This window comes from Zonotrichia albicollis, chromosome 2 (genome assembly GCF_047830755.1).
Source record: "Zonotrichia albicollis isolate bZonAlb1 chromosome 2, bZonAlb1.hap1, whole genome shotgun sequence".
Lineage (NCBI taxonomy): Eukaryota > Metazoa > Chordata > Aves > Passeriformes > Passerellidae > Zonotrichia > Zonotrichia albicollis.
In genome coordinates, this window is record NC_133820.1 from 53,113,793 (window position 1) to 53,140,374 (window position 26,582).

General features: G+C 36.0%; 1 protein-coding gene across 1 annotated transcript in view; it reads left to right on the plus strand.

The window, feature by feature from the left end:
• ARHGAP42 (Rho GTPase activating protein 42) overlaps window positions 1-26,582 on the plus strand; it is a 139,393-nt gene that overhangs the window by 28,102 nt on the left and 84,709 nt on the right. The window contains exons 2-3 of the mRNA XM_005482595.4: window positions 3,730-3,825; window positions 21,038-21,099. Coding sequence (XP_005482652.2) covers window positions 3,730-3,825; window positions 21,038-21,099 — 158 coding nt within the window. The remainder of the gene's footprint in view (window positions 1-3,729; window positions 3,826-21,037; window positions 21,100-26,582) is intronic.

Sequence of the window (26,582 nt, forward strand, 5' to 3'; positions counted from 1 at the left end):
GTAACTTCTTTAGTACTTCCTCTTTCAGCCCCACAAAAAAAAAAATCTTGTTGGCCCATTGATTTGCTGAAGCCCTGACTAAAACAGGCAACTCTGTCACAGTTACCTCCTTGCACTGACAGTATGTAGTGTGTAGATGGCTACTCTTGACTATGTTCCTCACTGCAAAATGGAGCTGAATCCTTCTTTGGAATCAGAGAAAGCAGGGAACAAGTGGTAGAGGTGAATGAGTACTCTCAGAAAATACATATTAACAGAACTGCCCCTCTGGCAAATGAGGGTTACCAGGTTGCATTTTCCTTCTTTTGCTGACACCCAGAGAAATTACTTAAGTGCCTGCAGAGGAGCAGGGGCAACAGCCTTCGTGAGCTCGTTGAGACTTTAGAGCAGCCATCCTTCCCTGGTTGATAGACTTGTACTGCCAGTCAGTAAAGCTGGTGAGCTTTTCATAGTAACTTAGAAGATCAGTTGTCTCTCCTTGAAGGAAAATTTCTGCCCTGAGCTAAATGAATGTTCTAGTTCATGTGAATTCAATGAAAGGAGGGACAGGACTTTACAATGCTGAGTAAGAGCAACTCTGAATAATGCCACAGACTCTAAAAAGGTGATTTGTGTGGTGATTACCTTCCTTCTGGAAGCAGCAGCATGCATTGAGGACACTCAACATTAAGACTTTGGGATATGCAGGGATAAATGACATCTTGTAAACCTGGGCGAGGTCTCTGCTCTATCTGCTCTTTTCTTTTTTTTTTTTTATCCATCATTTGCCTCTTCTTGATTGGAGACAGTTGCTCTTAAATATTGTTTAATTCAGTTTTGAATCTTGGTATCTTTTAGAAAAGATATGCCTACTGCACAGCTGCTCCTTTCTGTAACTTGGTTTATAATTTTATAATCGTTTAAAGTGATGATGCTCCTAAGAAAGTGATAAGTACGACAAAGTAGTACTGCTTGGTCCAGTGTTGGTGATTCAACTGCAATGTCAGTCTTAGAAAGTAACTCTTATCTCAGCCTTTAGGAAGCTGTCCAAGTCAGCTGGAATTTTCTGTAGAATAATACTTTTTTATCTTTTCAGGTTAGATTAACTTTGTGCAGAACTTGTAAATGAGTGTTACAGGAAACATCTGACCTTGGAACTTCGTTTTATTCTTTGCTACATTGAACAGCTTTAATCTCATTATGGTATTGTCTAATACTCTCAAGGTATGAGGAAAGGCCTCATATAGAGACAGATATCTCCAAATGGTATCTTGCTGCATGAGTTTATCAAGTTATCTCATGAGCTCCTTAATTCTTCATTCTTAACTATTCTTAACTAGAATAATCCTATTCTGAACTAGGTTAAACATACCTCCTTCAGGTTCAAAATGTATAAGCTGTGTCTGATTTGCTGATACAGTGAAAGAGCAATTGGCATCATATATCAATAATCCAGGATATGAAGTAGAGACTCCATCTTTGGTATTTTTAACATTTATTTTCCTTTACTTTGACATTTGTTCCACCAAATCCTGCATATGTGGAAGAATGATAGGGGAGAGCCCATGCTCTCTCATTTCCTTTCGCATTCACAGAGATGCTGTTCATCATGGGCAGTATTTGATTGTCCAAAGGAAATAAACCTCCATTCCTATTAGCAAGAGTTAATTTTGCATTCCAGTGTACTTGAAATATAGAAATGTTTCCATTCAATTGCATTACGGCCATATAATTCCTTTTGGCATCAGTTGCCATACAGCGATTTTATAGGAGGGTTTGGGATATACTCAGTATATTAACCTGGTGAAAGAGTGAATAATAAAACTGTATTTCTTCCTTAAAACTTAAAATATACTACTGTGACAATTTCAAGTTTAGATCTTTCTTACAAATGTAAAACAATCGTATACTTAGCTATGAAAGAAGCTGTATTTGCATAAAACGCAGTCATTCATCTTATAAAGATTATTTTGTTTTCATGTATACAAACTATAGGAAGCAGTTTTTGTTTAGCATTCAATTTGTTAATGCACTTAATAACATCATCTTCATGTACAGCACAGTAGGAAATGTACAGTAAGGATGCAATAAATCTGGGTAGCATTCTTTCCTGTTTCCCATGTGCTTTATCAAAAGATACAGAATTTGTTTACCCAGCTCTTCACATCTTCGTTATTTATCAGATATGCCTACAGAATTCCCTACTAATAGAAGAAAAAAAGATCTGTTCATGTCTGTATTGTCTAAAGATGATGGGTCTCTTTTTGGACTGATGTATTCTATAGCTACCTATAAAAATACAAGAGGAACAGTCATTGAGTAAATTCTGGCCAGTGCAAAATCCAGGAACGGATTTTCTTGCTTGATAGTGATTACCTTTAATTAAACTGAAATAAAAAAAAAAACAGTCATCTTATTTTGTGGATTGTTGTTTGGAGGTGTTTAAAATCTTTATTTCAATCATTTTTGAATTCTTAATTTCATTTAGGATAGTGAAATGGTTATTACTGTTGGAGATCATTCAAATTTAATCATACTTTATGTGTATGGAAGTTGTTTGTGTGTTGATTTAGGATATTTAGGCCAATTTTTATATTTATATGTTAGGTTTTATTCCTGCCTGGACAAAGGTTAGCCCTCTTGATTTTGTGTCCAGCACTGATTGAATGAGTATTTATGGCTTTACAGTTACAGAGCATAAAGAAATCACAGAATCACGAAATGACTGAGGCTGGAAGGGACCCATGGCAGTCATCTCGTCCAGCTGCCTTGCTCAAGCAGGGCCAGGTACCCAGGACCATGTCTAGACAGCTTTGATGCTTTTGAAACAGAATTTATGACTTGACTTTCATTCATAGCTTACCCCTACCATTAATTTCCCTTAGATTTAATAGATGTCAGATTCTTAATTGTCAATTTTCCTAGCATCAGAATAGATGCCATAGATACAGCCTCCAGGATGCAGAAAATTGTTGTTGGTTTTCTGGGCTCATCTGGATTGGTGGTGTTTTTAAGTCTTGACCAAATCTATTCATTATCACATTTATCTCTCCATTTGCCATTAGTATTTCTAAGAAAAGAAAAAAAAGATAACAGATTTATGTGGTTGATATTCTGTGGGGTTTTTTTGTAAAATTATTATGAAATTCTGCACTATAAAGTTTGGATTGCTGAAATTCACTGAAAATAGTGCTCATAATCTGTGGATTACCATGTTGATTGGCAAGCACTGTTTTTTTTTTCCCTCTTCAATTTCTTTTTACAAAGGTTTTTCACTAAAACACTTTGCAGTGTGGTGTATAAGAATAATTATAATGTAATTATTTTGATAATGGTAATGAAAAAACTGTCATGAGCTTTATTTTAATCTGTGAACTAATATTGCAATACTTTAAAGAGTGGTATACTTACATATGCAATTTATCACTATACATCAATTTCTTATAATAATTTATTGCTTTTCAAGATGTATAAAAGTTCTTTAGTTGTCAATGTGATACATGTATCAATGTTTGAAATCTTGCATCAGCCTGTTTCATAGGTGTCTAGGATATCTCAGATATTTGATTTTGAAAATGTGATGGTGATTTTAAAATTATTTTAATGTCCAAAAATTATTTTAATGTCCAAAGAAAGAAAACTTTGTAAGCAGAGAAAATACTTAGTGCAGAAATGCATGATGCCTTGCTCCAGTGAAGTTCTAGTGGAGTAATTCTGATTTGTTTTTTTTTTTTTTTCCTTGAATTCTAGATTTATCCATGGCAGTACAAAAATTTTCACAGTCTTTACAAGATTTTCAGTTTGAGTGTATTGGAGATGCTGAAACTGATGATGAAATTAATATTGGTAAGTATTCTCTTCTCTTTGCTGTCTGAACATTTTTATAGTTTATTATGTCATGTTATCAGAAATACGGTGGGGGAATTCACAGTTGTTTTTTAATGGTTCATGTCACAAAAATAGAAAAATTTCAATAAATAGCAACCATACAAGACTTTAAAAATACACGTCAAAAAACTGCGTCTTCATGGCATAGCTTGATTTATTATAGCAGAAGGTATTCAAGAGTACTTTTGTCAACTGAGTCAACTGGGAATCTTCTAAATTCTGCTGCTACTTTTATGTTTCAGTCAGTTTTCAGTGGGTTACTAAAAGGTACATAAGTTTTCTATGATGTAACATAAGTCTGTAAAAAACCAGCAAAGTGTGTACTGACACACAGGAAGTATTTAAAGGTCTAAAAAGAGGAACATATTCATTACTACTTGTGCATTGCTAAGTATATGGTTGTCTGAACTTTTGCCAGGATAATTTGCTAGCTGCTTATTGTTCTGTCTCTGTACACACCAGAAATTCTGCATTTGCAGAACTGAACAGCTCAACATGTCTTGAATGTAAGCCTCTTTAATGTCATCAAAATACTCCTCCCTCAGCAGACTAATCCTGGAAATGTTTCCAAGGTTCAGAAATTCAGCCACTCTTTACTGCAAGACATTGCTGCAGTTGTAGTGATGCTTTTACACAGTAGCACAGCAGCTGGAGTGCTAACCCCCACTGGTAAGAAATTTGGATTACAATCCATCTTCAGAAAGGCTAAATTCAGTATCATGAGTCTTACATACCACATGGCCCCCATGCGTCTCCTAAAACATCTGAGAGGAAGTAAGATGGTTCTTAAAGAGTAGTGGCTTCTAAAAATAAATAATTTGGCAATACAAGAGGGAACATAGGACTTGTTGGTATTTTTTGAAGAAGTTCTATGTAACACAGAAGGGAAACTCAGATTTAGTCTTTTCCAAGTGTATCTATTAGTATGGTCTATTTTCAAGTCTCCTCTCCCTTCAATTTTTTCATTTTCCTGACTGAGTCATTGGACAGAAGGTCTGAACTGCTTGTTTTCACTTGCAAGGTTTGCCTCATCCTCACCCTACAACATTGTGGTAGTCAGAAGACTGTCATCAAAGAGGACTGGTATTTGGTCATGGTCTTCCACTAACTCTTAGCAGGGCGTGGGAGGGGAGGTTTAATTTTACTGGCAACTAAAAGTAGGGGAGTGACATCACTGAGCTGCTGCTACTCAGGTGTAAAACTGCAGGCATTCTTTAGGTGTGTCCACCATGGAAAGAGAAATGGTGTGCATGTACTTTTTGTCATGCTGCATATTATTTCTTGGCTGTTAAAATTATGCTGTATATGTATATTTTTAAACTAAATCTGCAGTATCTCAGCTATATGTCTTAGATTGGGTCAATAAATGTCTTAGATTGGGTCAATATGTCTTTTTTAAAGACATACGGTTTTGCATTTAAAATCAGGTGACTGAGAACAAAGACAACATTCATGTTACTTGTAACCTAAACATAGCAGAGAAAAGACATTTTATTGTTTGGACATTAAACAGGCATTTAAAACTGTTCAGGAAAAAAACACAGTTCATGATGCTTGACAGCTGATTTATTTCACTCGAAGCTTCAAAGAAGGGATTTCTAGCTTGCAAAGGACCAATTGCCTGATGGATTGTCATGTACATCAAAGAAGCTTGTAAGAGTAAAAGGTAAACTGACAGGAATCAAATTCAAGTCTAACAGAGCTTGAATGATACTGTGTGCTTTTATGGGGTAAGGCTCAATTTTTGATCTCCCTAGAGCAGTGACCTAGAATTTATCCATATCTTTAACATGCCCCAACAAGATATATGTTTGCTTATCATCAAAGACAGCTTTGTATAGATGAATCCTGCTCTGTGCCGCCTTCTGCCTTCACCTCCTTTTTCTAAAAATGTCTACAGCTGTGCAGGCCAGGGAGTTCTACTTCAGTCTGCAATGATGTTCTGACTTGATAACATCTGTAAAACCCTATGGATATATGCACAGGGGCTTATTGTAAGGACTGCATTTCTATTTCATGCTTAGCATTGAAAATCTACCCTAATGTACCTTAGCACTGGGAATTCACCTCTGACTTGTTCTGTCAGCATGTATTTGAGTGGTTTTTTAAAGGTTCAGATTCTTTTTGCATTGAATATAAGTGATTTAGGTGATTTTTTCTTTTACCAATTAAAAAATATTTGGAATTGAATTGATAGCTCCGTTATCATTTTTGAGGTGATACTGAAGTTGAAGGTCTGTCTTTAGTAACTTTGTTTTGGCTTCTTTCTGCTTTCCAGTCTGAGATCCAATAAGAGCAGTTCTATTTGCATTGCCTATAAACTGTGCATTTTAGTTGTTCTTTTAATATAACTTATTTATTCCAGTAAGCTCATTACATTAAATACGTAAGAAGTAATTTTAGTTAGGCTTTATGACACACTCCACATAAACAGAATTATGGTGGTGTTCTTCATGCTTATTTTAATCCATCTCCTATTTAATCCAGTGATTTATTTGTTTGGGTTGCTTTGTTTTTTTAAATTCCTATCTTTGATTTCTAATTTTGATGATTTATTGTCTTTTATTTACAGGGATTTAATTTTTGCATAGAAGACCTGTTCTTCTTTGACAAAAAAATCTTATCTGTGTCTGTATAATGCATTTTAGGTAGTTTTTTTCATGTTGCTGGAAGTTAGGCAACTTTATCTTCATAGTCACTTTCACATATACCATGCCTAGTTTAGACTCATGTTATGCATGAGTTGTAAGGAATTTCTGTGACTGTCTTGGATAAGTAGACTGCCTTGTTCCTCAAATCAGCTACAGTGCTTATGATTTTGGTTAGTTTCCTAACTGTGAACATCAAAGGACTCAAGCTATAAAACCTTTTTCAGTTTTTAATCTTTTTGCCAGAAAATTTGGTTTGAGAAACAGTGGTCCCCATCTTTACTAGTTTTTCTCATAAAAAAATAAAACAAGCCAGCAACAATTGCTGGTTTTGTCTCTTCCTTTGGTTTGGAATGCTTGTGGAAGCATGTGATATGCAGCAATGCATGACTATTTGATGGCAGAACATGGTTATTAGCTCCAGTTGCATGTGATTCAGTGAAGCTATAACTGTGTCTTGTGCAACTGAAAAGTTTTGCAGAAGATGGTATTTTCAATGCAAAAATAACAAGATGAGTGACAGCCAATTAATATCACTAAAAAGCCATACTAACAAAAGCTTTGTGTGACTTGCCCTTACTCTGAGAAGAGGGTGTGGCTTTCCTAATCTAACAACTGTGTTTTCCTCAGAAACAACAACAGTTGATAACACTTTGCCATTTGCGTTTTAGACATATCACCCTGTTCCCAGCCCTCTTTGTAAATATTTTGCACAAAAATTAAAGACTTGAGATTGACAGTAAAGGAGGTCAGTCATTTGTCTTGCCCAGTGGGAGTTTTGTGTAAAATGGGTGCATGATTTTTACATTTCAAACCTTATAGGTAACATAGAACTTTACATGGATGGGACAGCTGCAAAAACAATGTTTTTAATGATCATCTATCTTTTTCCTCAGTGTACACTGCAGGCATAAATTTTGCAAGAAGTAGGTTTGCTGAGCTCCTCCTAGTATTATCCAACTTGGTCACCTGGATCTCTCCCTAGGAATATCCCTGTTTTGATCCTCTTTTATTTTGTTTGTGTTATCTGATTTATGGCTGCTAGAGAGGAAAACAGTAAACATTATTGCCTCAATGGAATTCTGTTGTGTGCCTTTAATGAGTTTGTATCTATTTTGTATTACGGCTAATTATATATCTGTGAGATCTAATATCTGCAGTATAAGACCATGCTCTTCAGAATGTAAAAAAAAAAAAAAAAAAAAACACAGCAAAGGAATACATTCTGATATTCTAGCATTTTATTTTAGTATCTGTGTTTTATTATCAAGTGCTGTTTAGGAAAGTGCACTGAAAAGCATAAGCCTTTCACTCCGTGACTGCTGGTTTTGAAGTCTGGGGCTTTCTTCCCTGCAGAGAATTACATTATGACAGATGTTTCAGGTAGCATCAGATGCTTAATTTAAGAATGTAATAGGGTTATGATGATTTATGAAATCATTATTAATTAAGCCACAAAGAATAGGTCAGAAGTTCTAAAATGTGGTATCTTTTCTTGTGGGCGCTGAATTCTTCTCTTGCCTCTAGTGGCTGGGGCTCATGATCTTTGCTGACTCACACCTCAAGTCATTCATGGATAATTAAATTGCTTGCAACTAACCATCTACAGAACTGTTAGCTCATACCTGGCAGTTATGTTGTTTACAGCAGTTAGTTTCAAGTTGAACTTTGAAAAATCGACTCAAATGTACTGGAGAGAAAGAACTCAAAACCAAACAAATTCAGAATGCTAATAGTAGTTGTTTGTTAGAGTCCACTACGGTGTTTTCCTTTCTTGTTTTAGTTGAGCAGTGATGCCAGAAGCTCAGTCTTCTTTTTTTCTCATACTGGGCATCCAGGTATACAATGCTTTTCATTTAGAATTTGCTCTACCCTCTTGGAGAGCTCATCAGAGGAAAAGCATCCTGTAATTCAAAGCAGCAAATAAATCTGTACCAGGAAATTTCTATAGAAAACTACAGAAAAAAAAAAAAAGGAAAAAAATAGTGATGTTTCCTTTTCCCCCCATCTTTTGTAACAGTGTAAAAGTGTATTTGACTTTAAGAGGTACCAAATTACATTTTTAATGGTGCATGCTGTGGATACAATGTTCTGTTCAAATAAATAAATTTAAAACAACAACAAAAAATTGCATAGGAGCTTTATACATGCCTACAGCATGTAGAGAGAAATCTTGACAATCAATCTGTGAACTTGGCAGTCTCCAGGTTAGGACACTGCCTTTTGGAGGTTCATCAGGAATCTGAGAAGGTAAATGTCAGGTTACTCATAATTTCAAGCCACTGTGGCTTGTGGTGTGTAATGGCTTCTTGAATTTGCTTGGCTCTTCTTGAATTATCTATTAAATTCAGTTGAGCCACATACAGTCTGAATCACTTGGATATCTTACAGGTCATCTCCTTAATTACTTGAGGTTAAGCTTTCATGTTCAAGACTGTTCTTTTTGGGGTTAATATTCAACCTGCTTTGCACAGAATTCCCATTCGCAGCCAAGCTTCTGAATGGAATTATCAAATTCCAAATGAGTTTAAAATTGCTTCCACATCTCCAGTCTACTACTGCCTTATCCAAAGCAAAGAAAGGACAGGATCTTGCCACCACCTTGAGGGCAGAGTTCTGGGGATGGATGTTTTTTAGTGTAGGCATCATCCCAACAACTTTTCTAGTGCTTGAGTTTGTTGACCCTGTAGAATACATTAGGGACAAGTGTATTTACAAAAGGTGGTTTTATTTTAGATGGGTGGGGAAGGGTTGAGTCCTGAATTAGACTAGAAAGCTATTTACAATGGAGAGTGAATTTGCATAGAAAGATTGTATGCTGCTTTTCCACAGTAATTATCTGCTTAGATTAGCCAGCTCTTTCCCTCTGGCAGAAGGAATGAATTTTAAGATTTAACTTTTTAGATTACTTTCAAAGCAACTTTGTTTAAGGTACTTGTAAGATCACAAGACGAGGGTCTTTGGTACTTGTATAGGATTATTTTTATCTAGAGAATTTCAATGGTACAATTTGTGGGAGGAACTCAGCACAATTGGGGTGTGGAATGACTAAAGTGTTTGTTTCAAATCTGTTGATTCTGTTCCTACCATTATTTTTTTAAATCCCTGTTGCATATTTGACAATTTAAACAAATGCCATCTGTTTCCGGAACTCTATTGTTTCTTTACTTCAAGAAATGAATGATTGTATGATAGTGCTGGGATTCTATCAAGGTTTCTAAACAACATCTGTCCCAGAAAGTGAAGGTTGCAACAGAACCCAGAAGTTGGTTCTGTTGGTCGAGCTCAGAGCTCTTGTCCTTGCTTTGGAAGGGCAAATGAGGCTGACAAATCAGGAAACAAAATAATGGTACAGTACATTTTTATCTATTCGGGAGGAAAAGGTAATATAAGATCAACAACAGAGTCCTTGTTATTTCTTTTTTTCTTGGATACCTATCAGAAGATTGTTGGAATTTGCATGCTCCATTCTCTGTTGACCTTAAGATGGGTGTTCAAGTGAAAAAACTGAATTGGGGTGGCTGATGCAGTTACTGCCATTTCTGTTTGTGCTACCTTTTTTCTGTGTCAGCAGTAGCTGACAGTAGGAGCTCTCCCGAGTCCCTGCAGTACTGGTGTACTAGCATCCTGGTGTACTAACAGAAGCTAAAATTCATGTTTATTCATTCATCCAGTTCATTTTACTGTACTGGACTGCAGACTGTGGTGTCTCAGATGCAGCTCTCACTGTGCACAAAAAGAGGTTGAGGCAGGCAATGGAAAACAACAGCTTTGTTGTCCTGGTGCATTCTGCTAAGGAGTTAAGATGAGTCAAAATTTGATCTGAACAGCTGAGTAGATGAATGGACAAGTCCATGCCACTCACAGAGCAATATGGAATAGCTTTTGTGTCTCTCTGATATTTCGATCTTCTGGATGCTTGAAGGTGTATTCTACTTTATTGTCCTCATTCCATGCCTTCAATATACCTCTTTTCCTCTCCTTTGTCACTTAACTTTGTTATTTCTAGATTTGGACGTCCCAGTGGAAGCATGAATGCCCATAGGGAGACAATGTGAGGACTAGAGTGTTATAGAGTTGTTTTGAAAATAATGAGTATGTACTGTTGATGCATATAATGCACTTCTAGTAAAATGGCATAACATTTAGAGTTGTCAGGCTAAAATACCTCTTGAAATATAGGAACTCATTTTCAAAACAGATAGTGGTTTGATCAGCTCAGCTTTGAAATATTCATCTTCAGGTTTGAGTAAGTAACATAAAAGATTTGTACTTTCTGAAATCAAAATGCTTAGCAGAATTTAGAGTTTTAAGCACAGGAACTTTTTGATTCTTTATAGGCGTAAATTCAATTAAGTGATTATAGCAAGCATAACATCTGTTAAAGTATTTGGTGATATTTTTTCTAAACTCTTCCACTATTCAAGCAATAAATGCAAAAACTTTAAAAAACAGAAAAACAGTATTAATGATTCTCAGTTGCATTCTGAATATATTGCTTTTGCTTTTACTTCCCCTATTTCAGCACTGATAAAGAGCCACACACAAGTAAGGTTTGTATGTGTGTACAGCTGGGAAGACTAAAATATCAGGATTTTTTCCTTCACCTAAAGTATGGATGGGCCTCTGAAGAACTGGGGATTGGCAAGCCTGAAATATAGTCATAATTACTTCTAATTCCTTTATTTATGGAATGCTATGATTTAATATTACTTTTGCAGCTTAACATTGCTGCCCACAGGGTTGTACATTGCACAGAGGCTGTTTCCTATGTTGTCTTGTTATTCTGCTGTTAAAAAACTTGGGGTTGAAGCAGCAATTTTTATCTTGGAATGGAAAATTTGTACTTGGTACATTTATATTACAACTCTTTCTACTGGGATGGGGGAGGGAGAGCAAGAGAGGACTGTAGTCTGATTGCATCAGAATCCATCTTTGAACTTAACTATTTCTGAATATTCCATGTTTTTAGAGCTGTTCTTCCTCTGACATGTGATAGAATATCAGTCAACTCAGATGAAGCCAGATCTGTTCAAGTCAAAGGTTAATGGTCAATTTAGTTGAGGTAAAGATTAATTGAATGAAATGAACTTCTCTGGAATGCTGTTAGTTTTCAATAGGGGCCAATTCAAGCTGCTGTTTTTTCAAAGTGGGTCCCCAGCAGCACTTTAAGATCACTTTGTACCTGTTCGACAGAATTTGAAGTATTGAATATTGTTCCCCACACCCTGCTGAGTTTGGCAGCTGTAGGGCTCAGCCCCACTGCTGTGCCTGTGGCTCCATCAGGTGAAAAGATAGGCTGATTTCTCTTTGACAGATACAATAATGTAAAACCCCATTTTGTAGTGTGGCATAGAGATGCAGTGTTTTTTAATGATTACTTATCTAAACCCTTATCTATTTATTTTATAAGAACATGGCAGAAAATGTGTATCTGTTGTGATTCGTCCCAAAAGCCTCCACCTCTTCACAGAACTGTAGAAGGGAAGAGACAAGAAAAGAGTTAGTCATTTTTAGACAGGTTTTGATATAGTGCTCTGTGTGAGCATATGACTGCTTGAGAGATCCTTCTCATGTTGCTAAGAAAATGGAAGAAATTATTTAGATGATTTAAAATGTTTTTGCTGGCACTCCAAGATGCCATGTGCTGTAGATTAGTACAGAATGAAGGAATGAAGTTTTTTTACCACATCTCTACCATGTTGAAGAATTCATGCTACACAAGATAGGTAAATTTTCCAAATTGAATTATGTATTTTCAATACCTGTAGTGCTTTTATAAATAGAGTAGAACACTAACACAGGGTAGATATGCAGCTGTATTTTTAATAAAGTGTTAACAGTGAAATGGTGGTAGTGGAATTACTCTTTGGTGTGGGTTTGTTTTTGTTTTGTTTTTACAAACATGCTGAGGTATAGATGGCCATTATGAGCTTTAAAAAAATTTCAGGACTCTCTGAAGTGCTTTGACCTTGTTTGATGTATTTCGAATTTTCTACTTGTATTTGTTTTGTGATCTTCTGCATGAGTAGGGCATGGCAATTTACTAATATTAAGTCAACTAATTGGATTTATTTAAAATGTGTAACATTGCATGTCTTCAGATTGCCTCTCCAAGTATTGTGTTTGTCAAGTGCTGATAGTAAATCTGGGAATTCTAGATAACCTGACTTTCTTGCAAATCTTTTTAGTTCGTATATGAACATGTAGCTTTCTGCATAGGCCTCTGTTGAAAAGTAGTGGAGTGGAAAGTGTAAATGTATTGGCACAAAGAACTGTTTTAACTTTTGTACAAGGCTTGTATTTGTATGTTTAAATATTTGTGAGATGATAGCTACTTTTTATAGCAAAGCATTCTCAGATATGACACTGTTTGTTAGTGGATTTAGATGGTTACCCTGATGGAGGTTTGTTTCTGTAAAGGGGAAAAGATTTTTACTTCTAATAGCAGCCCTTTATGCTTTGCATGTGTTTAGGAAAAAACTTCAGAAAATACCTTGCTATATTTGCTCATTAAGTTTTGAAAAGTGAAAATACTCTTGAGGTAAAATTGCCTTATATGGTATGTACATGTTATACTGTCCTGCCAAACACATCTTGCAGAGCTTTGGGCTTCAGTTAAGCTCAGATCTTGATTTGGTGCCTTTTATGGTTTTCATATTGGCCTGCAGTGTGAGGCACATGTGTGTGATGCTCAGGCAGGAGGTTCCATTCTTGCTGTGGAATCACTGGCCTCTTCTGCTGGTTTGTCTCACCTTTAAAGTGTGACAAAACCCAAATGCATGTGCCTGCATATGGTATATGGCCTGCAATTGAAGGGCTTTGAAACTTTGTGGGGAACACTGCCTAGAAACATACAGGGATCAAATGCTATAAACAAGGGGAGATCAAATAGGAAGCTGTTGCTGAATATATGATAGCTTCATTGTTGGTTTTGTTTTCATGGGTAATTTGCAGCACTTATTATTATCTCTCTATTCTAATACTGTGAAGAGCCAAAATGCTCCTAAATATGATGTGGAGAAAAAATTACCACTGAATTTACTCTTGGCCTTGCAATGCCTTAACTCAAATGAAATAGAGAGAACCCTTGGGGTTTCTTTACTTTTAGTTACATGTATTTGAGTAGCTGTGCCCTGATGAAATTCTCTGCTTGCCAACATGTAGTGGAACATGTGATCATATTTGGAGAACAATACATAGACCTTGAAGCATAAATTTGGGCATAAAAGGCTTTATTTTGTAATTTTTCCTGTTTATTCATTTGTGTAATTTCTGTGCAGAAGCTTTAAAACAAGCATTTTTCATCTCTGTCTCTTTGCTGTTATCATACTTTTTGTTGCTGATCTCTAATTAATTTTCTGGCAAATTTGGATTTCCTTATTTGAGGTAGCACACTTATTTTCAATAATTTAAAAAATTTGACAAAATACCTTTCCTCACAGTTCAAGGATGGAATCTCCACAGGAAATAAAGTTACCACTCAAACTTGTGCTCCCTGGGAGATGCTTCAAAATCTGAAAGATCATGGAAGTATTTGATAAAAAAGCATTGGATTAAGTCCTTGCAGACTAGTTATGGAGAAAATAGTAAGAATGTTCACTTATTGCGTCTGAAATAGCTTCACATTGTCTGCTCTAAGAAAGTCTTGATTCTATCACAAGAACAGTACAGACCAGACAGGGTTGTCTGTACCTTAGTGTGCCTTGCCATGATGGAAGTCTTCAAGGAAATTTGTAGTTATTTGGATTGTAAGTTTAAACCACTGTCTTCTGGCAGAAATCATTGTCACTTTGAGAGTGTATTTCCATACTACAGTATGTTGATGTAATCTTTAAACCTCTACACTTGAATTTTTGTTTCATCCTGTGTCTTTTACTAGTAGAAGTGCATTTCATTGTGTTATAGGAAGGTTCAAATATCTTTTTTTACTGTTCTTGTGGAGGCTGTGGTAAATGTAAACACAGACAACAGGAATGCATAAGGTCCTTATTACAGATCCATAAAACCTGATACCTAGATTAGGAAGGTAAGAGGAACCAAATGGAGAGGATAAGACAGCACATACAATAATAATTCCCCAAATTTAAAATGAGATTGAAACCCCCTGAAGAAATGAACCATTATCTTGATATTCTAACTTCTTTTTTCACAATGGAATCTTCTAACATAATTCATCTCTTGACACCAATACTCAGCTTAAAGTGTATCTGACGTGCTGCAAGCTTGCAAACTGGAATTTACATAAATACTTTAATGATTTTTCTTAAACCTTAGCAAAAGAAAGCAGTTGCTGCATCTCCTCTGTTATCTTGGGAATGGTACTCAGAAGGGGACAAAATAACTAAGATAAACATTGATTTCAAATTCTGCACTCGTCTCCTATTTTGTGGTCTTTTCTGCTTTCCCAGTAAATATTATTTACAGTGCAGAGCTCAGTCTTCCAAGCTCAAGTTTCTTCACAAATGTTGCCATTTGGAAAGTGAGGGAAGACGACCTAGGGTAGAAATAGCAGAAGAAATAACAGTAGGTAAAGAAAATAGAAAACCTGAGCAATAATTGGGAATCAGACATATCAGACATATGTCTTATTGTCCAAATATAGCTTTTCTGAAAATGTGTTTTAAAAATAAAGCCAACAGCTGCTTTCTGTAGGAAAATGTTGCAGTCATCCTGCACTACTGTTTTTTAAATTATGTTACAAAGGTGCTCCAGGCCAGTCAACATTAGTTATAAAATGCTTTGACACCAATACTCTGCTTAAAGTTCAAAAACATTTAATGTTTTTTGCATTTTGCATAAATTATTCGTTATTTCTGTTTGTAGTCTTAGGTGTTGATCCTTCAGTTTGTTCCCATTGGGCTCAGCTGTAATTCCCTTTAAAGCTCTAGGTAATTCTACACTTTTTATGTTTTATAGGTTGAATTCAGTAGGAAAAACAAGGGGAAGAAAGGATCATTAACAAATCAGTCCAGGTCATGACAGTGGTAAAGGAAACCTCTGTTGTATAAAATAAGGCTCCATTTAAATTCATAGCCAAGATACTGAAAGACCAAGATAATTACAGGCTTTGGGAGTCTTTCTGGGAGTCTGCATTCCATTTTGTAATGTGAAAACTTGCCATAGTGGTCATATTTTGAGAAATCCAATTTAGTTATCTACTGATAGACATTACAGATCCTTTGTGGCTTTAACAACATCCACAACTCTTCTTAAGTAGAAATTACTGAGAAAGCAGATGATTGTCTCTTCATACCTGTTGTAGCCTGTCAGTGTTACTCTGAAATGTTTGGTTTTTTCTGTCTGAAAGGAAGCCTTCTATGGCTACGCTTGTCCTACCTACTGTAACCTCCCCATCACCACCACCTCACATATTTTCAATATGCCTTAAAGCCATAGAAAGAAGGATGCAAATTTTATTTGCTGTTGTGATTTGTTGAAAAACTGCTTGTCATGGCTGCAGTTAATACTAATCATTAAAAGCTCAGGAAATACAATTGTTAATTAATAACTATTTAGTAATGTATTTACTGTAATTTTAGATTTGGAAAAGAAAACTTCTTCTCTCAGCCTTCATGGATCTCATATTTATTCTGCTTACTCACGGAAGTCTAGTAAACAAGTGTTAATGGTTAGAAAATTTCCTTATGGGCCATTGGTCTATCTTGAATTCTGTTTCAGTGATGTATTATTTACAGGAACAAACTCCCCTGTAGACTTTAGCTACAGTTCGTGCTCAAGCATGAATTCAGGCCAGCTGTAGCAAGTCTGTGCTAGGTGTGACCGGTTCTGGAGGATGTACTTGACTGACCTTCCTGCCAAAGAGTATTGGGAGCAATGTACAGCGCAGTCCCAGCAGTTCCTCATTCAGATCAGGAGGACATAAGGAAATCTCTGACAGTCTTGCTCATTTTTGCCTTTCATACAGCAAGGTGTCATAAGAACATGTGACATATATCTGTACGTATTATTTTTTCCATGCTTGCATTCACATATCTGAAGATGGTGATGATATCTGCTCATAATGCAAAAAATTCTTGTTTTGTGTACTTTAGAGTAATTAAAAATTGTCTATGCATCATTTAAGACTGAATGTATAAATGGAAATTAAAGCCACAGTCCACAAAAAAGAACATTCTGTTGTATTGTCTTCCACAGTAGCTTTTAATTTCTGTCTTGGGTTGAGCATTACCTTCCAAGCTTGGCTTTATGTCTTTCAGCTCAGTATTGGTCATGCAAAGCTATTATATGTGTCATACACTTTGTCAAACTTTTGTCTTCAAGTGTAGATGATGCCATATCTATTGCATGTGACATTTAGTGGTACAGTGTAGCACTGTACTCTTAAATATTAAGCTAAGTTTGGTAGAGTAGCTTCAGTAATTTCCACAGGTATGCTATTTTAAGGTGATACATTCTCTACACAAGTATATAGAAAAAACTTCATAAGATTTTTATATGTGTTTTTTTCCTCTGAACAACTGGGTTGATTTCAATGCAGCAAACCAGATTCTATATCAAATTTCAGTTCCTTTTTAATTATGTGAATGTAGTTCTTTGTAGAGCTGTACCATGTGTTTGAAATGATAGGGATATTGGAAAAAAAAAAGAACGTTATTGATTTGTTGATCTGCACCATTAATGTTTAAGCTGCTGATACTGTTAGTTTGTTTCTTTATGAAGCAAATTAATTAAAAGACTTTTCAATTAAAAGTAAAGAGATTAGCTTTTTTTCTTCTTTTGGTAAATAAAATAATGGGAGCACTTTCTCCTGAACAAGGGAAATTTTGCAGCTCATTGTTGTTGAGCTGGGAACACTCCAGAGAGAGCAACTGGCAACCTGTTGTGTTTGTGATGAATGAGACCACAAGTGTATATCTGGGTATATATTCAATTGTTTCTATTTATTGGGCGTTGCTTTTAACAGACATCATTTCCCTCATGATACCAAATGTATCTTATAAGTCCTTTGAGTAGCCCTTAAAGAAAAAGCAAACTGTAACACTGTTAGGATTTTTAATATCGCCTAATAACTTAGAATAAAATGTTGAATCAGCACTTCATTTTCCTTTAAATGGTTCACCAGTAACAATAATTATTTATGAAAATAACTAAAAATGTCTTTATATTTAATATGCTAGGCTGCATATTGTTCTTCATATTATTGGTGTTTTCAGAATTTATTTTTTATCAGCACATTCCATGACATTTCCTCTTGCAAAATACTTGACTCTTCTTTCTCCCACCCCGTTTTATATTTACAAAGTTCACTTCAATTCTTCTGTGTCTATTCTGATTAAAAAGAAGTAGATTTAAAAAAATGTTTTAGCATTACTAAGAAAAGATTGTGAATCTGGTGTGTAATGTCTGAGTGTCCTGACAGACAGTGGGCTGCATCTGACACAGATGAGTCTGATTTCTAAATCTTCTGGTTTTCAACTGCACAAAAGGACCTCAAATTATTATTGTTGAAATATCTGTTTGTTTCCTGTTGAGAGGTGTGAATCCAGAGTTAGGTGTCTGTGCCTTGTGCTGAGATCCTGATGAGTGTAGTAGTTGAGTAGTTGTGGAAGGGAAGAACGCCCCTGCCCAGATCTCCAAGTGTAGATCTCCACGTGGGTGAATTGTCTGGGAGGCCTCACGCCCCTCAGTGACCTCTGCCCTCAGCATCCCTGTGTCTACTCAGCCCCAAACTGAGGTGAGGCAGGGCTGCTGCCTCTCTGCAACCAGAGGGCTCTGTGGGAGAACAGGGGAGAAAGAAGGAAAAGGGTACACTGAGAAAAGAGGAGCAAGGGCTCTCTTCCCTTCCCCCTTCCAGTGCAGCTTCCAGCACAGGCAAAGTTCTCTAGGGATAGACCCTGGATTTTAATGAGGCCACACTGAGTGGGGGCTGCATGGGAAGAAGGGTGTAGTAACAAGAAAGATCAGTGCTACAGTAGTCAGGGCTATTGTAGGAGAGCTGACATGGGTAAAGCCTTTCTCAATGAATTTGGTGGCATTACAAGAGCAGAAGAACCATGGGGGTCACCAGAGATGTCCATGTTGCAGAACTCTCTGCTGGCTGTGCATCCTTCACTATGCTCTGAACAACACAATGCACAAGTTCTCCCTGTGCAACTCCTGAGCTGGGGATGGACATTCCATGGCTGAATGTAGGGATGGATGTGGATGTTGGGCAGCAGGCATCAGAGGTGTAGTCAGTTTTGATGCAAAAGTGTCTCTGCAATCAAAGTCTCATAAGATCAGAGGGATGGTTTGTCTTAGAGCTGCTGAAGAGTGTAGGTTCTTTGTTCTTAGTGAAACTGACCTTTGTAATTCCCCCAAAGGTGAGCCAATGGGGAGGAAAAGATGGAGACAGTTTCTCAGTCCTTAGCTGAGGCACTGTACAGGTGACAGACTAGTACCTTTGTATTAGTGTTAAATATTGAGGAAAATATTGATTTGCACACTTACAGAACATATTTTATATGCTTTTTTTCTGTGGCCAACCTGAATTTATTTAAATCCTAATCAAATGTTTCAACTCTTAAACTAAAAATCTCTCTGGTTCAGCCTTGAAATACAAAAGATGAATCAAAATCTTCTCATACCAGTTTTGTTTCGAGTTTCTTTTACACTCCCCTTCTTCCTCCCCCCATAACTCCTACACATCCTCATAGTTTAGCCATGTCTATCTGGCTAATTGTTTGTTTAGATTTTAGCATTTCATATTGGGTACTTAGATGTTCTTGAGTGTAACACTCTACATATTCCTAGTCAGGTATAACCAACCAGTTTATAATCCTATTTTTTTACCTGTTGTTTTTTGTTTTGTTTTGTTTTGTTTTTTCCATGGAATATTATGAGCTGACTAAGAGATTGCGTTAATAAAGTGGATATCAAACTGAAAATCTTGATATCAACATAACTGACAAAATCTTCTGACACTTGTGTTCTCAGGGAAAAATATTAAAGGAAAGGACTCAAGTTCCAAGTAGAAGGACGGTTCACTTACAGGTGTATTTGGACTAAACCAAGAACTAATAACGGGGAAAAAAGAATTTGTCAGTAAACATTGACTTAGAGGCCAAGATATGCAAGTGTAGCATCATAGTTACAAAAAAAATTAGCTATGTAATTTCTTGCAGAAGAAATTGGAGCAAACAGCAAAGTGTTCTTCAACTGTAAAAGTTAGGAGAGAGAAAGGAGAATCCAAGGTCCAGACAGTATAAAGAATATAAATTATTTTGGAATGGTCCAAAAACTAAGTAACAGTTCGTGAATGCAGACAAGGCAGCTAAGGCAAGCCAGATAATAGTTCCTTCTTAAAGGATCTATTCCAGTACTTTCTAGAAAATGTGCTTATTTCCTTGAATATTTTAGAGATGTTGAGAAGGGATAAAACCATATTATTGGAGACTAACACAAATAACTTTTAAAAAGATGAAAAAATAGCTAAGAGGTGGAGTTCCATTAAATACTGTCAGCACTATATGTTCGTTAACTGTGAAGAATTTTTCAATCCTATTCTTTTGAGAAAATCTGAGTTTTGTTTCCATGTTTGTTTTTACCTCTTTCAAAATGATTGTGATTGCCTCAAGTTTATTGTGAGAAACTGTATTTAGCAATTTGTATTCTGAGTTCAGAGCTTTAAACCACAACATGTAGCATCCTGTCACTGGTAGCAATTACTGCTAGTTGCATCAGGAGAAAGTGAAAACAGATCCTTAGCTCTCTTCACATGATTGTTCTCTGGGATTGTCACTGATGGGATTGTGATGCCAAATCTAAGTAACCCCTATGCCCTTGAGTAAGTAATACAAATGGAAAGAAATATTTTTCTAGACAGGTTTGCTTACATGAGAATGAAGTCTTAAGAGTTTTCAGAATGTTTTCCTCTTTCTTGCCCTCTTTTAGGGTTAATTCCTGTATTATGTTTCCATTGACTCTGCTTCAGCTCTTTGACTTCTATTTAAAAACAATTTTGAGCAAAGACTCTGTCACAGTTGTAACAGAATTCTAAGCTTATAAATCAATCATATGTTTGAGTCACCTGAAACCTTGTCCTTGTAAAACATAAAGCCAAGGAGCAGTTAAATCTAAACGCTTGGCATTTCCTCAAAAATGTTGAGTGTCAAATATTTACCCAAATATTTTTAATAATTCCTTCAAATACTTGTTCTCCCACCTTAGTGGGAGAAACTCAATTATTTTCTTTCTGCTCCTGGTATGCTAAAGTGAATTTTGTGGCTGAAAGCAGAATTCTTCTGTTTTGAGACTGATCTTTCCATGTTTCAGGAAATTCAGTTTGCCATATTTCATTAAAAAAACATGTTTAAAATACAGATGACTCTTAAGACTCAGGTTCTTTTTCTTTGCTCTTGACCTGCTGCCTGCTTCAGTCTATCCCGTTTAAGGCTACTGATTACATTGCAATGTAAGAGAAATATTTTATCAGTGTAGCTTCAATCCAGATAATGGGCTCACCTGGTCTTAAAATCTCATTTTAAGCAGAACATTCTTTTTCTTTGTTTTCCTTTCAGCCCAGTCATTGAAGGAGTTTGCTCGGCTCCTGATTGCTGTTGAAGAGGAGAGAAGACGACTGGTAAGTTTGCTTCCATTGGACCTCTCCTTGAGTGAAATAGTACACTTTTTTCTATTCTCCCTAAAGTGACTTTTTTAAAAATTTATTTCTGTAGTAGAGGTTAAGTGCATCATAAGAATTATTTGGAATTCTTACACAAAGGCGGAAATGTACTAGCACAAACTACAGCAATTTTTATTAAACAGTTCAAGCAAAGACGTTTGCATCAATTTAAAAATTGTTTTCTCTCTGTTTCCTACCTTCCTGCTCCCTTACCCAAAATAAGCTTTGAATCCTGGTGTACCTTTCCCTTCCAACAAATACAGATGGAGATCTGTATTTGTACTAAATGAAATACTCTTGAGTGTTGTGCAGTGAATGTATGCTAGTAATGCAAGAATTTGAGAAGTAAGTGATAAGAAAAGAAAGTAAATTCATTACCTGAGAGAAACTCCTGTAGAATACATTGCGGATCACTCTGGCTAGAGTCATCCATTGATACGGTGTCCTTATGCCATTTGAATCTGTTGTTTGCTTTAATTTTTGTATTTTTATTCAAGTATAGCTTTGTTAAAGAAGTTTTAAGTGTATTTTTATGGAACTATTTAAAAAAAAATCCAGGTGAGTAATGAAGCTATTTTTGTTCTTCCTTGGGAGTAAGTCATGAATAAAGGAGTGAGCTAAGAATTATGATCAGTAGGGGGATTTTTAAATGTTGTGAAAGTTTAACTCACTCTAATCCATCCAAAGATTATGTCTGTGCCAGTTTTCCTTTCTCTTATGGCTACTTAGAACATTGAGGTAAGGCTTTTGTGACTCAGTTCGGAATCAATTTACTAATTCAGAAAAAAAGCTTATATAAATTTGCCTTAATCTAGAAGTAAATAGCCATAGAATTGCTCTCCCACTATTTTTGTTTATATAAATATTTTAAATTAGCAAAGTCATAAGATTTATTTAGTACAATTGCATAGCTAATATTACTTAAATGTATAAAAGTATAATTATTTTTTTACTTCATGCAAAACATTTTTTCCTGGGTAGCTGGGATAGTGAGTGATGCCACTATCCCAGCTACACTGTTCTGTACTTAACCACCTTAAAAGTAGGCTAGCAGAACACTTATTAGTTCCTTAGTTAAACAATGTTTCAAAATTGATAGCTTTCCAGTTTAAATTAAAGACTGTTATGAGCTAACTATTAGGGAAAAAAAAGCAATGAATAGATGAGAGTTTTATTTTTCAAACTCATTAGTCTTTCATACTATGTAAAAAAAAAATTCCTATTATTTTCTCTCATTTCTTTCCCCTCTTTTTTTTTTCCCCTCAGAGGAGTCACTACCGTTTTCAGTTTTAGAAGTTTATGGCCTCTCCTTAGTTTGTAATTTGATCTTGTCACATAATGTTTTTGTAAAAGAGGTAGGAAGGCCTTTAGCATAAAAGAAGGAAAAAAAAAAAATATTATTAAGTGAAAAAAGACTAGTCAGATGGAATAATATGTTTTGTTCAGTATCAATATGATTTCCGTGGGAATGCATGGATTGTGTAGCTGAGTGTGGTAGGCTGGCCCTGGTTGGATTAGCAGTGCCCACCAAAGCTGCTGTGTCACTGCCCTCCTCATCTGGGCAGGGAAGAGATAATTTAAGGGAAGGTTCATGGGCTGAGATAAGGGCAGGGGGAGATGATCACTTGGCAATCACTGTCATGAGCAAAACAGACTCAACTTGGGGGAATCTGTTTAATTTAATGGCAAATCAGAGTAGGGTAATAAGAAGCAAAACCCAAATCTTCAAGAAACTTCTTCTGCTCTGTCCTTCTTTTGAGGTTTTACTTTAATCCCAGTTCTCTACCTCCTGCCTGCCAGTGGCAGAGAAGGGCAGGGGATGAGGGCTGCACCTCCTTCCTCCCCGTGGGGAGGACTCCTCACACTCTTCTCTTGATCCAGTATTGGTCCCTCCCTTGGGGGAGAGTCTCCACAAACTTCTCCAATATGAGTCTTTCCCATGGCTGCAGTTCTTCATGAGCTGCCCCAGTGTGGGTCCTTTCCATAGGATTGAGTCCTCCAGGAACAGGCTTCTCCAGTGTGGGTCTTCAGCTAAGGAGAAGCTGCTCTGGAGAGGAAATTATTTGTATCCACCTTTTTGCTTAGGTTGAAATAACGTCATTCGCTTCCGATTCTCTGTCCAGAATGAGAACATTGAGGACACAGTTTTCATGGTAATTATATTTGCATAAGAAAATTTATCAGACTTAGGATTTCTCTACATTTAAAATGTTTGAGCTGCCTGTTAGTGGAATTTTTTTCATTATTACTGGAGTAAAAGTATCACCTTTGTCAAAGATGTGGATTTTTTATTCCCTAGTTTCTTACTGCAGTTTTCTACATGTCATCATAGAATTCAGAGGTCCCTGTGAGGATCAGTGTGCCAAATAGATTCCTAGTATAAGGTTTTTCCTTGAGAAACTTGTAATTTAACTGTGGAATTTTGAAAGCACTTTTGCTTTCTTCTGAGGAAGTTTGGAGCATTATGCATACACTAAGATTTCTCTGCTGGAAGCACTTAAAGTCAGCCAATTTGCAGCTTAGTGACGATACTAAACAAGGTTCTCAGCTGATGGGAAAGCTTGAGACACGGCATGCAGGTCTTCAAGAATTTAATTCCCTTCTGCGTAAAGAGAGAAAACATGCAAAAGTTATTTTTAAAATGCTTGTTCTTTCTGACATTTTGTAGAAGGCTTGGAGAAAAACATCTAGGCAATGTTGTGGCTATTTTCTACATCATACTACTTTCAACTTTCTTTTAATTCTTTTAGCATGTGATAGTAAAAGACACTATTGTCTCAGTGAATGCAGGATGTATGAGAATGTGGAGTGACAGATTGTAATTTTGCATACCAGCTAATGGCCTTGTTTTCCTGCCTTGAACTTTATTTTGTTAAATTATGAGCATACATATAAGTGCATTAATCAGGTTAGAATATGAAATTGGTCACAAATATTCATGTGACCAATTTATTTCCAATCTGATGCCTAATAAATTCTTCATAAGTCAAATTATATTTTTGTCTTACGGAACACACTGTTGGAGTGCTTGTCCGCTGATTGTATAAATGAAGTGTTTCCAGCAGTCACGGAAATAGTTTGAGAAGGGGTTTAGCAAATCTTCTCTCCTTCCTGCATAAAGACCCAGAAGAACCAGAAGTTTTTTTTTATTCAGAAGAAGCTAATGAAACACGACATTATGAATTATATTATTAGGAAAAACACTGAAGTATAAAGTCAAATGAAACTTCATGTCACAATAAATATTGTTTTGTAAGGCCTTGTGGCCATTATTACTGGCAGCAGTAATAATATGGTGATCATTGCAAGTCAGCTTCTTTTCTCCTTGTCTTTTATTTCTTGGTGCTGGAAAATTGAAGAGTAGTCAGAAAAAACAGAGGCCATGCACCACACATTTCCCCTTAAAAAGAAAATAAAGGAAAAATAACTCATAAGATAGCTTCTTTTATGATGTACAGCCTTAAGTTTTGATGAGGTCTGTCATTTTGTTAATTTAGTGATGCTGTTGGTAAATGGCGCATTAAAAAAATCCCAACTAAACAGCACTACTCTTGGGCTTCACATGTACTGTAAATTGGATAAAAAGTCAGATTCATCCCCACTGCATTTCCAATGACTTCAGCAGCAAGCCATCAGGGATGTAGAATAATGACCTCTATTTCCTAGTGTTTATTAGGGAACAATAGAGATGCTGTAATTTAATCCCATGTGGATGTTTGAATCTTTATCAAGGGAACTTACTTAAAATAATTTCCTTCCTCTTTCACTGAATTTGCATTCCTTCTGCTAAATAAGTGATATATTTTATTTTACAGATTCATATTTTATTTTTGCTTCCTATTAATTTTATATTGTTATTAAAATTAGTAACAGAAATTATCTGGGAGTAAAATAAAATGCTACTTCCTTTTCCTCTTGGAGGATTATTCTGTGTTGTCATCACTATAGATGAACTGGTTCATGCTACTGGTCCTAGAGAACCCCTATGAGTTTGAAGCATTGAATGAGTTCTCTTGAGTGTCAACATTATCTTGCTGGAACTCCCTGATTATTTCTGAGAGCTTACTGAGTCCAAGACTGAAATAGGCTCTTAATTCTTAAATTCCTTGCTATTTATCCAAGTTTTGGGGTTTTTTTTTGTTGTTGTTGGCAGGTGATGAATGGCCCCAGAGCTTTTTCTCTCTGGCATCATGAATCAGTGAGATTCCTGACCAATATTAAATACTCCAGGGAATATATAAAAATTCTGAAGTGGATAGTTTTGTACTATGCTCGATGAATATTTTTCTTTGTAAAGTCTGCTTTTTTTGTATCTAATAATCTTCATGCTTCAGACAGTATCTCTTTTTTGTGGACTTTTTTTGTATTAACTGGATGTTCTCATTGTGGTTCTGTATTTGCCCTCACACAAGGGGTCTGATGCTATCTGCTTTCAGGGAAAGCATCAAAATATTCAGTTTCAAAAGCTGCACTTGAAGAAAAATAAATGAGTTGTTAAAACCAGCTATCCATGGAATGGTACATAAAATCAGATACTGAAGGGCACAGCATGTTATTGAACAGAATTAACCTTTTCCCTATAATGTGAAGTGCATTACAGATTCCATCAGAAGAGTAAGCAGTCTCCTATCCACAGGGGCAGCTTATTTCTCAGTTTATACTGGGGAAAAATAGCATTGCATGTACTAGCACCCTGAGACTGCAGAACAAACACCTGGCACTTTTTTTGCATAGTGTCTCTCAAATTTCAAAAAAATAGTGTTTGATGGTGTTTGGATATACTTGGTAACTGATTTCAGTGTTTTTCACCTCTCATGCAAGATTTGGCATTTAAATTAATCTCCTTGGTAGGAGTCTGCTGGGAAGAACACTGAAAGCATATTACTGTAAGTGAAAGAAAATGCCACAAATAAAAGGACTTCTTTGAAGCTGCGACTGGTTTTTTTGTTCTTTATTTTTGTTGTTCCTTCTACTCCCTCTCCTCCCACCATGTTTGCTGTTAAAAAATTAATTAAAAGCACCTGGGCTTAGAGAGTTTGAGTTTTTTCCTTATACTGAAGATGGCTGTACATCCTATTGAGTTATTAAAGTAGCATGGACTGTTTTGTTAACGAGCTTCTTTGGAAAGACTTTCTGAATTTCTGTATCAAATTACTAATTTAGAAGTACCCCTTTGAGGTTTCTCTTGAAGAAGGATCAGTAAATCAGTAGTGAATTTTCAAATTTCTTATAAACATAATTTTTACCTACATTTATCTATTTGTTTTTTCACCTTTTCTTCCTCCTGTTTCATCCCAGATATAGCAGAGAACATACTTGATATTCATTACAGAAAAATCCATGTCTTTAAGGTAAGGGAAGTTCTGCAAGATAGGAAAATACTGGTTTCAATGGTTTTGAGGTTGGTTTTTTTTGTTTGGTTGGTTTTTTTTTTTTTAACT